General features: G+C 25.2%; 1 protein-coding gene across 1 annotated transcript in view; it reads right to left on the bottom strand.

Annotated features, from left to right (window-relative positions):
* LOC122716613 (serine-rich adhesin for platelets) overlaps positions 1 to 2,656 on the bottom strand; it is a 110,943-nt gene extending 108,287 nt beyond the window's left edge. Inside the window, exon 1 of the mRNA XM_043939865.1 lies at positions 1,870 to 2,656. Within this exon, the coding sequence (XP_043795800.1) occupies positions 1,870 to 2,161 (292 nt within the window). The 5' untranslated portion in view covers positions 2,162 to 2,656. The remainder of the gene's footprint in view (positions 1 to 1,869) is intronic.
* Between the last annotated feature and the right edge of the window lie 10,461 nt (positions 2,657 to 13,117).

The following is a 13,117-nucleotide window of genomic DNA, read 5'->3' as shown; positions in this document are numbered from 1 at the left end:
TATGTATTATTCTAAGATCTTCAAACCTGTTTCTTTTCTCTTTTTATTTCTTTCTTTCTTTTCTTTTTCACAAAAGGAACTGTTAATCAAAATTATTCTTGAATTTTTATTTTTTTAAAATAAATAGGACTGGATTAAAATAATAGGACTGGAAAAAATTAACTTATCGAATAAAGACTAATAAAAATACTAATAAAAATAGTTAAAGTTTTATTATATCTCAAAAATACGTATTATATAACGAAATAAACGCTAATTAAATTAAAATATAACAAAAATAATTTTAAAAATTTAGAAAACCTTAGAACCTTCTCGAAGAAGTTAGAATCCAAAAATATTTTAAATTAAGCTTATTTTTTTATATCGATAAAAATTTTGAAAAATGATTTATTGTTTATTGAAAATTCTAATATTTACTTATTCTATGTAAATATAATTACTGTATAAAATAACATTCAGTTTTAATTGGATTCAATTTATTTTATTGAGATATGGATTTATATATCTCTCAAAAGTTTCACGTACATTTAATTTAGTTTTTATTAAATCAATCCTCGATGCACGATAACGAAAAGGGAATGATTTTGTGAGATGAAAAAATAATTGACGTATATAACGAAACACAATGATGAATTCTAATTGAAGTCTATGGCGCAGAAGTAATGAATTCTTTTAAATCGAATAGAGTTTCGAACGAGAAATGAGAAAATATTTTTTCCCGGATAATAAATTATTTTTATTTTAACTAATTAGATCATAATTGATAATAATTCAAGGAATCATGAAGTAGAATTTTGTACATTTAATGATTTCCGTATTTTCCGTAATTTCTGAATTGAATTGAATTTGATTTTTATTTCATATATTCGATAAAAATGAAACTTTGAAAAAAATATTATAGAACATGAAATTAGAAAATAAAATTGTAATATTCTGATCACGATCATTATATTCTAACTATTAAATTATTCTATGATAAAATACAAAAAAAAAGTGAAATTTTATGTATTTTTTTCTTATATTTATTCGAAAAAAAAAACTACAGTCAAAAAAATAATTCACATAAAAAATCACGAGAATCCCAGAAACATTAAAAATATCAAAATTTCTATCCACCAAATAAAAATTCAATCAATCTTGGTTACTATATTATCTAATTTACCTTATTTACCTAAAAGTAGACATGAACTTTCCGGATAACCTAACACACTATCTCATCGCCAAAATACGGATCAACAGTTAAATCAACTCGACTTTACGACGCGACGTTAAAGTTTCCTCTCGATAAAGAATAACCGTGCACGAAACACAAACTAAGTGATACTTAACTTCAAAGCTCCATGAATGCATACAGAATATCTATACACAACATTTATGTGTAACATAAAGTATCGTTTATCATTCGGCTCAAATCAAATATTTCGATATCGGTCGGGATGAATGAATGTTTTGCGGTTGAATGAACCTCAAAATTATCTTACAACCGATTCACTTTCGATCTATTATTGATTCGTTTTCGATTTAAATATCTTTCGCAAGTTTCGAGAATTCATCGAGCGAATGTTTCTTATATTCTTCAGATAAAAAAATAAATAAATAAATAAATTTCCTAATAAATATTCGAATAGATGATTGAGAAAAGATTATTACAATACATGAGGATAAAACAAAAAATCGTTATTCAAAAATTCCTTTCATTCAATTCTTCAAAATTAATATCTGTCGTATTCTAAAACGTTTAACCTTTTATACACCGACATTCAACCGCCTTCAATCTCGCACAACGAGCCGCTTGTGCGTTGCATCGATAAGGCGGTGAGCGGAAATGCAGAAGCGAGCGAAGGTATAAGCAAGTGGGTAGGTACTCACGGACTGGTACTTTCTTCGGGTCGACGGTGGCGAGACGTTCCTCGACCTTGTCTATCCTTTGGCGCAGATTGCTGCTCCGATCGGCAACAGCGGTCAACTCGGCAGTCAGTTCCGCAAAGATGTCCTCGGCGATGGTGAGAAGCGAGGCGAGTTGCTTCAACGAGGTGGTCAGCGCACCGTTCGCTACCGCCTCCAATTCGGCACCCACTGGCCAACCCTGGGCTGTCGATCCCGCTGGCACGTGTCCGCGACACAAGAAACGCGGCTCCACTCTGCGTAGCACGAACGGCATGATTTCTCAAACGAAATCAACCGACACATTCACACATAACACTAGAACCGAAAGAATAGGATTTGAAACACTGTCGTCTCGAACGCGAGACACCGGTCAACCGTCACAAGTTCGCGACGCTTATAAAACGATCGTTCCCGCCAGTGATCCAACCAAAAGAGGGACATCTGGCGGTTATGAAAAACGAGACTCTTTCCGATGAATATTGCGGCTCCATTTTTAATATTTTTATTTTAAATAAGATGATTCTCTACAGGCACTTTACACTTAATTGACAATAAGACACTGTTCTTCCATTCACTTCCGAATCATCGTTCGAATCTCTTTCTTCCGAATCGCATTCTTTGGATAAACGATACGACTCCTTGGCGAATTAACGCGAGTTTTATTTAAACGAGAACCGTGAAAATGAATCGTTTTCAAATGGCAATAACACTATCGATGTATTTTTTCGTTATATAAAGTTTTGATTAGGAGTGTCATACTGCTAGGAGATCCTTGTGAAAGAAAAGAACGATGAACAACACGTCCGTACGACGCGACGACGATACACGAAGTGCCGGCCGGTCTGCCGCCGTGTCGCCGACCGTTCTTTGGTACACTCCCATTCATTTCGAACGCGCCGATGGCGCCTTTTACGACGCTTCGTATCAGCCATCTACAGTGATTTTCTTATACTAACGAGATCTAAGCGAGATCGATAAAATAGTCATAAAAAATTTTTTTATCGATACATGATAATGTCCACGGAAAATAATGACTTTTTTTTTTTAAATGAGCAAATTACTTGTACTTGTAAAACTTAAATCAAAACTTTCAATTTACTTTAAATCTAAATAAATTAAACTAACCATAAAATAAATTTTAACACGAACTACGATTATCGAGTGAGAAAAGATCACGTCGATTACGAAGTACAGAATGAACACGACATCTTACGGAATTTTATTTCTTTATTCTGAAATACCGACCTGTTTCTGACACTTTCTATGATATAATCAATATAAAAACTATATTCAGTTTATCTTCGAAAAATATTTATATATATATATATATATGTTATGAAAAAATTCACAAGATCTATCTTATCTATCCTTTTTGCAAAAATTTATTTAAAATCAATGATAAATTTTCCTTCTAATTACAAAACGTTCAATCGTTGTTACAACAAACAACAAAAAAAATTCTAAGGAAAATCAAGACAATTTAAATCTAAAATTAAATTATCTTAATAATTCTATAAAAAATTTTACAAATTACTTATGTACATATCGATATTTTATACATTCATTATCATGAAAATATAAAATATTGATAATTATGAAATTAAAGAACCAAAGAAAATGAAATGTATTCTACACAGAGTTAGATGTATTTTATATTAACCACCACCACTTTTAATACTAATATTATTAACACATCTATGTATCATGCATTTATATTTTAAGCAATATTTCTATAACAACAATTCTATAAGCCATTTATTTATATATTATATAAAACATATATATTTAATTATTTCAATTGGTTATAGATTTATGTATATAACTTATCCTACCTATAAAAAATCTAAATATATTTTTATAAAAATCTATGATTTAGAATTCATTCTTATAGAATGATATTAATATAAAAAAACAGAAAGATGTATAAATATGTATTTTCATTTCACAATAGTTTCTGAAACAAATAAAATTACAAATAATTATTAAAATTGCATAAAATATAATTATTTATTAATTGATGATTTACTCAAATGTCACAATTTCTTGAAATATATAACTGGAGCTTTCTGAAACAAACTTAATTGAAGTATTAGTAATGTTTAAAAAAAAAAAAACTGAAACATTAATTTCAAATAGTAAAAAAATAAATTTTATAATGAATATTCACCATTATTAATTTTAAAAAATTTAATAAAAAGAATTTAAAATTTATTGTAGAAAAATTTTGAAAAATTATTAACCAATAAATAAAAACAAAATATACATACCAATATTTTTTGCAACAAACGCAGAATATAATAAAAGATGCTGAAAAAGAAAAGAATTTAGTAACCAGAAGGGTTACTAAGATAAAAATATCTTCCATTCGGTAACGAAACGTTTTTAAAACCACGATGAGTGCTTTATTATATTTGCAATATTTAAGTTGATAAAAAAAAAAATAAAAAAAGAATTAGAAAATTCCCGCAAACAATGAATTATTTACGCAATACTACTACTCTATGCACTCAAATTTTAATACCGCAATATAATAAACGCGAGAAATCCAATGCAGTCTCCTTAATGACTGCTGACATATCACTCTTGCAGCTTTTTTTAGCCACTTAAAGTGATTCAGAATCAGGAGTATGAATATTTCCACAATTTCAGTGGAAGAAATTTGGGCATTCAATATTCGCAACACTACTTGAACAAACGCGATTATTTATCAACGTAATTGTTTAAAACAAATTTAATAAAAATAATTATTTTTGTATGACTAGATAGTTACTATTAAAATAAAGAATTTAATAACAAATGGTATAAATATAAATACTACTTTATAAAAAATTATAATATAGAAAAACCGCGATATCTCATAATGCCAACACGATTTTTTAACGCATCTGACTAATAAAGAAGCGCAAAAATTACGACGCAACTCTAATTCAACCCGTTATTGATCAATCGCAACACTAATAAAAAAAATCGCGATGCCCATGATGACTGGATCAACGTTGGGCCAGCATGCAATTTGGCCAAGACGATACAACATATACTACGTATTACTAAAACGAGCACAATGACAAAGTAATAACAATGACTTCCCATTCTTTGGACCCAGATAAAATCCAAAAGATGAGAAGCCATTCGTTGCAGCCCCTCTTCGCGACAGTTTGTCGAGGCCTCTTCGATCTTCCTCCTTCGGGCGCAATGCCCGCTGAAACTTAAATCTAGGCTCGAGATTCACTAATCGCAAATCAAAGAAAAAAAGAAAAAAAAAAGGGACTAAATCGCGGACGCTAAATGCACATGGACGACCAACGATCGCAATGATCATTCTCCGAACATGCACAGAATCTCGAGCGCAACGTTCGTTTCGAAAGCAAATCACGACCGCGACCGCGAAATTCGAAAAATCGATGAGCAAAGCCAGAGACGAATGGCACTATCCTCCATTCGTCTCAGCTTCACCCTCGATTTCTCAAATTTTATTCCCTGAAACAGGTTGTCACGCGAAAACGCGCCTACCCGATCAGAGACTGTGACAACCTGCCCGGCCCTACCTACTTATAATTAACAGACATACCAGAAGTATACTACCTATCCTACCTAGTCCTATATTTAAAAAATGGCAAAACAGGCATACCAACACATTCATTCCACGATTCTCACGCATAATACTCGGGCGCAAAAGCCTACACTAGGGAAAGTGTCCCGGGACACCTCCGACACCCGAGCTTGGCACACTACTCTCATACTCTAACTTTACGTACCATTTTCCTGAAATCGACTGACGATGGCTAGCGATCATTGCGTGAAACGCGACAAAAACGTGTGTATCTACATTTTAATTCTGAATATTTATGAATATGTAATATTTTCTACTAAAATATTAATCACCAGACTAAACGATATCATTATTGTGAATCAAAATTGTATCATTTTTATAATTTAAGACTAAAGATTAATAATCTTGTTATTTATTAGTTATTTACAATATTTAATTGCGAATGTGATTCTAAAAAGAGATTGAATAGTGAAATAATAATTGAAACGACGCAATTCCACAGCCTAATCACACACACATAATGTGGAAAGTACGTCGTGCACGATACACTAACGCATCGCCAGTCGCTAAAATTTGTATTAACTTATGAACTAAGGTCATCATACCCATTGCCTCTCCCTCACTCAAGTAACACCTGGGCACGTGAATGAGTTCCTGGCAGTGAACATGGAAAGGGTTAAATCTGAAAATCCTGAGCTAAAAAGAAATATTAGTATATCCATTTTGTATCTAACGGGCTAATATTCTTTGACTTTGCATTATATTCTTATTATATTTCAAATTATTTGTGACTCTACTTTATATTTTATTTTATTAATTGAACAAGTTATTGAAATTTTAGTATATTAATTTTTAATATTGAATTTAAAGAAGAATTAGAATTCATTGCAATTTAAATTAACATAAATATCAATAGAAATACCCTCAGGCGATTCCTTCATCAGAGCATATTTTCAAAGCTACAAGAATAGTATTCAAAACTTATTGCTCTAATTCTAAAATCTGCCTGTCGCGAAATATCTTCTTGCACAAAATTTAATTCATATTTGTGAATTACGAAACGAAGAAAATTGAATTTTACTGTTTATAGATGTTGTAAGTCATATGAAGTTATTATTATATGAAATTATTATATAACAATAATCAAATTTGATCAAATAATTTAAAATGTTATTCTGAAGAATTTCGAATTATAAAAATTCAAATTAATTATTGTATTATGTATTGTATTAATACAATAATTATTATATGTTTTGACATTAGAAAATTATTAAATATTATTAATCAAAAACGCGAAACGCAAGAAGATTCTAGCCTAAACTAATAAATAAAACACAAAAGAAATAATTGTTACTACTCACGGATATTATAAATAAATATCCGCGGTCATTGTGCTCGTGCAAAATTCTACGTATACAACCAGTCATCCGTGTCGATTCGGATCTTTCATCCTATGACATGATTGAATGACCGGAGGAACCAAAAAGCATGCGACTCACCATATAATGCGACGAACGCCTTCATTGTGTTGGAGCCCCAGAAGTCATCGAGAAGAAATCTGTGACAAAACATCATCAATTTAAAACACGATTCTCTTTATTCAAAGAAGTTGAAATATGAAACTATTAAATTTGCAATATGATATGTATTGAAATTCTAATTAATTTCTGTTTGAAAGAATAAAAAATTTAGATAGAAAAAGAGATAATTACCTCTTCGCGTGATGTATGATCGCCTTATTTTCTTGAGAGAAGCACTGATTCTATCCTGTACCGAAAACGAATATTCAAAAAAAAAAAAAAAAAAAAAAGAAACCATTAACGCGTTCGTACATAATTCTGTAATCGGCGAACAAGCACTGATTCTAATTTCGCGTATAATTATTATAATTAAATTTAATTAAACTTATTGTGCTCTAAAAAATATTCAAAATACTGTTGCGAAGCAAACACTGATTCTACTTAACCACATTGCGCGTGGTCACAAATATTTTTTAAGATTAAAGTCCAAGAAAAACTTTCATCAGCATCTGCAATAAAAAATAAAATATTCTATATTATTTTTTCCTTAAAAATATAATATTCATTATATTTATTCATTATAATATTAAAATCTTGGAATAGTAAAAAAATATAACTATATTTAACTTTAAACTTTAATAAAACAAATAGTTTAATACAAAAAATTAAGTTTCTAATAAATTTTAATAATAATAAAAATATGAAATTCTAATATAAAAGATTAAAATCTAAAAAATAAGAATTTAATGATTTCTCTTACCTCTTCGCGTGATGGATGATCGCCGTATTCTCTTGAAAGAAGCACTGACTCTACTCTGTACCGAAAACGAATATTTATAAAAAGAAAAAAATAAAAATAAAAAACTAATAACGCATCCGTAATAAATTATAATCGGCGAACAAACACTGATTCTATCTTCGCGTTTGATTCTAATTAAATTTAATCAGAGCTATTGTGCTCTAAAAAATATTCAAAATACTATGACGAAGCAAACACTGATTCTATTAACCGCATTGCGCGCGGTCACAAATTTTTCTGAAATTAACATTAAATTAGTAGAAGGGTGGGGAATGATAGAAGAGGAAGAAATATCTTTTTGATATTTTTCTTCTTCTTATTGAGCATTTGTTCTGAAAATACTGCCTTTTTATTTTAATTGATTATGAATTATATATAAAAATGTTACTAATTAACTTTGATTTTATTTGAAATTTAATAAAATTCATTATCAGATTTTAAAATTTAATTTCCAATGATAAATCATTAAAGTTTCTCATATATTTTTAATTTTTTCACTTTTTTTTTAACTAAAACGTAATTTTATTACGAATTACTTAACAACAATCACTAATAATCCAATAAAACAAAATAAAAATTTATACATACGAAATATAAAATTTTACCACGAAAGAAATTTTATTGCCAAGAAAGACATGGCGTCCATATTGGAAATTTTCCCGCCTTCGAGAGTATTACCATAACGCTACCAATTAAACCTGCGCAGAAAAAATCAAAACTTCTAAATAAATGATTAATATATATGAAATTTGATGATTATGTTAAAGTATCACAAAAATCAAGTCAAATAAAAACTCACAATATATGCCATCTTGTAATTCGACACTCGAATTATATGATAAACGAGGAAATTATTTAGTTGTCAAGAAATTATCAATTCTAATAACGTTAACGAATAAAACATTGAATAAAAATGTATTAATTAACACACAAATAATAACAAAAGTACTTATAAAAAAAAATATATTAAAATAGTATGCAATAAATAAAACACACGTCTCGAGAAAATTTCAAATGTCTAATCGTCACGAAAAATCAACGAACAATGTCACTTTGCGCTTCGATTTCGCGCATCGAATAAGATGGAGAGGGGATACGCTCGACAAGTCGAAACATGTTTGAACACAAATCCAATTTCTTGGAAATGAAATATCATAAAAAATATTTCTAGCCTCGAGCATAATATAAACGATAGACCAAAAAAAGTAAACAATAACATACACGCGAGACACATAATATATATATATATTCGGAAATATATGTGATACTTGAATAATTCGATTTCACGAAATGAATACGTAATAAACCGAAAAAAATTTCTTTTACTTTAATATGACTAAAACGATAAAAAATAAAGATCAAAAAATTATAAATAAACGTACAAGCAATTAAAATTATATTAAAAAAAAACCGATATAACATTTCAAATTCTGTCTCGAAATATTTCGATACCGAGATGTTAATGACGCAATAGACGCCAAATGAACAATCGAAGAAAAAGACACAAAGAAACACAAAACACTAATTAATTTTGTTTTCACTATACGGAATAGATTACTTAAAAAACTAAATTAGCAATAATTGATAAATTTGGTAATAATAAGAGTAAAATAACTTACTGCGTAATCCGAATTTGCGACGATACGTCCACTCCACACAATTTTCAACTGTAGACTGACGACATGCGCATTGCGTTGCGCACTACGTTGCGCACTGCGATGCGCATTGATTCGTCCCGCGTCTCGAATTAAGCGACATTCTGATTGGTTGACTCATGATGCTTATTTTTTTATTATTTATTTATTTATTATTTATTCAAAAATCGCGCGAAAAATTGAAATATAATATAACACATATATTAATTGTTTTTACTTTAACATTTCAGAATCTTGCAAGATATATTTATTAAAAACATAATAAAAGTATTAGTAAAATTATTAATTTAACAAAATAGTTAAATTAAATGATATAGATTATAACATAAAGAAGGAATTTAATATGAAGATTAATTAAATGTAAAATAAAAATAAGATAAAAAAGAAATTTAACAAAAAAACATGTAAATAAATTCATAAAAATTAAAAAATAAAAAAATTATAAAAAATAATATAGTATAACATAGAAAATATAACATATAGTTATAACAACAGTGTAAATATAACATATAAGTATGACATTAGTATAAAAGTAACTAAATTTAACATAAATTGTAACAAAAGAGTTCAATTTAATTTTAAAATAAATAAATTTAAGACATTAAATTAAGAAAATAAAAGAAATCAATGTAACATAGATATCAATTAAACAGAAAATCTTAAAACACAAAAAAATATTTAACATAACAATTAATTGAATCAGAAAAAACATAAAAAAATTATTTAACATAAAATTATTAACATAAGATTCAACGAGGTTATTAAAAAAGACTAATAAAATATATTATATTGAATTGAACAAAATTTAAAGAGAATTGAAATATAAAACAAGATTAACATAAGGATTAAATAAATATAAAAAATTTTAAAAATATAAATAGAATTCAACATATATATCAATTGAAAAAATATTTATAAAAAAATAAAAACATTGTAATAAATAATAAATAAAATATAAAAAAAGATAACATAAAATTAACTACTATAAAATAAAAAGAGATTGAAACATAAGATAGAAATAATTTAATCTCAAAGTTAAAAAAGATCTAAATCTAAAAATCTAAAGCATTAAACAAAAAATTTAACACAAGTATTAATTGAATTAGAAAACATATATATATATAAAATTTAATATTGTAAATTTGCTAAATTTAATTATCTTGTTTAAACTATTTATTTCTTTTTTTGATTTAAGTAATACTTCTGTTAAATACTTTTTTTATTTTTACTTTAGTTCTTTTAAATTTTTTTAACTTTGAGATTAATTAATTCAAATTTTTTACTATGTTTCAATCCTTTTTATTTTATTGCAATTAATTTTATATTATATTTTATATTATATTAATTTTATAATTAATTTTATATTATATTTTCTTTTTATGTTTTATTCATTATTTATATATTTCAATAATTAAATTTTTTTCTTATACATTGCAACATATAAAACAATTTAATTTTAGAATATATAAATAATGAATAAATACAAAAACATAAGAAGAGAATATAATATAGAAGTTAATTATTATAAAACAAAAAGAATTGTAACATAAAAGAAGAAATTAATTAATCTTAAAATTAACAAAGTCTAAAATAACTAAAACATAATAATTAAGTAAATCTAACAAAGCTGTAACATAAAAAAAGAATTTAATATTATAAATTTTGCTATGTTTTGTTTAAATGTTTTTATATTACATAGATTTAGAGATAATGTTTCTGTTAAATATTTTTTTCTTATATTTTAGTTCTTTTAGATTTTGTTTATTTTAAAATTAAATTCTTTTCCTATGTTTCAATTCTTTTTACTTTATAATAATTAATATTTATATTATATTTTCTTTTTATGTTTTATTCATTATTTATATATTACAATATTAAATTCTTCTCTTATATGTTGTAACATATAAAAGAATTTAATTTTATAATATATAAATAATGAACAAATATATAAAATACATAAAAAGAGAATATAATATAGAAGTTAACTATTATAAAATAAAAAGAATTTTAACATAGTAGAAGAAGTTAATTAATCTTAAAGTTAACAAAGTCTAAAAAAACTAAAACATAATAATTAAGTAAATCTAACAAAGATGCAACATATAAAAAAATATATTAAGAATATTATATTATATAATATTTAATATTAAGAATATTAAGAATATTAAGAATTTAATATTATAAATTTTGCTATGTTTTGTTTAAATGTTTTTATATTGCATAGATTTAGAGATAATGTTTCTGTTAAATATTTTCTTTTTATATTTTAGTTCTTTTAGATTTTGTTTATTTTGAAATTAAATTCTTCTCCTATGTTTCAATTCTTTTTATTTTATAATAATTAATATTTATATTATATTTTCTTTTTATGTTTTATTCATTATTTACATATTACAATATTAAATTCTTCTCTTATATGTTGTAACATATAAAAGAATTTAATTTTATAATATATAAATAATGAACAAATACACAAAATACATAAAAAGAGAATATAACAGTGAAATTAATTAATCTTAAAGTTAACAAAGTCTAAAAAAACTAAAACATAATAATTAAGTAAATCTAATAAAGCTTCAGCATGTAAAAAAGAATTTACCATTGTAAATTTTGTTCTTTAGTTGTTTTGTTTAAATGTTTTATGTATTACCTAAATTAGAATAATATTTTTGTTAAATACTTCTTTTTATATTTTAGTTCTTTTAAATTTTCTTTTTTTCTTTTTTTTGAGATTTAATTCTTCTTCTTGTTTTAATTCTTTTTATTTTATAATAAGTAATTTTTATATTATATATCCCTTTATGTCTTATTCATTATTTGTTTGTTCATTATGTATTGCAATGTTAAATTCTTCTCTTTTATTTGCATATAAAAGAATTTTATAATATATAAATAATGAATAAATATACAAACACAAGAAAAGAATATAACATAAAAGTTAAATACTAAAGGATAAAAAAGAAATGAAACATAGGAGAAAAATTTAATTTCAAAGTTAAAAAAAATCTGAGATTAAAAAAAAATGTGAAAAAGAAATTCAAAAGAACAATTAATTAAATCTAATAAAGCTGAACCATAAAAAAAATAATTTTATATTGTAAATATTGCTATATTTAGTTGTTTGGTTTAAATATTTTTATTAATATCATTATTATATTATAAAATTTTTATTAATATCATTTATTTTTATTTATGTAATATTTCTATTAAATTTTTTCTTTATTTATATTTTAGTTATTTATATTTAATTATTTTAGTATTTTAGATTATTTTAATTTTGAGATTAAATTCTTCTCTTATGATTCCATTCTTTTTACTTTATAATAATTAATTTTTATATTATATTTTCTTTTTATGTTTTATTCATTATTTATATATTACAATATTAAATTCTTTTCTTATATGTTGTAACATATAAAAGAATTTAATTTTATAATATATAAATAATGAACAAATATATAAAATACATAAAAAGAGAATATAATATAGAAGTTAACTATTATAAAACAAAAAGAGTTTTAATATAATAGAGGAAGTTAATTAATCTTAAAGTTAACAAAGTCTAAAACATAATAATTAAGTAAATCTAACAAAGCTGCAACATATAAAAAAAAAGTTTAACATTTAAATTTTGCTATAATCAATTGTTTTAATTTTTAACATAATTTCAAATCGAAAATTGATGTTATAAAATACAAAATTTTAC

Source organism: Apis laboriosa, unplaced genomic scaffold (genome assembly GCF_014066325.1).
Source record: "Apis laboriosa isolate Shangri-la unplaced genomic scaffold, ASM1406632v1 scaffold47_cov149, whole genome shotgun sequence".
NCBI classification, from domain to species: Eukaryota; Metazoa; Arthropoda; class Insecta; order Hymenoptera; family Apidae; genus Apis; species Apis laboriosa.
The sequence above is the reverse complement of the archived record's forward strand: the minus strand, read 5'-3'. Positions and strand labels throughout refer to the sequence as shown.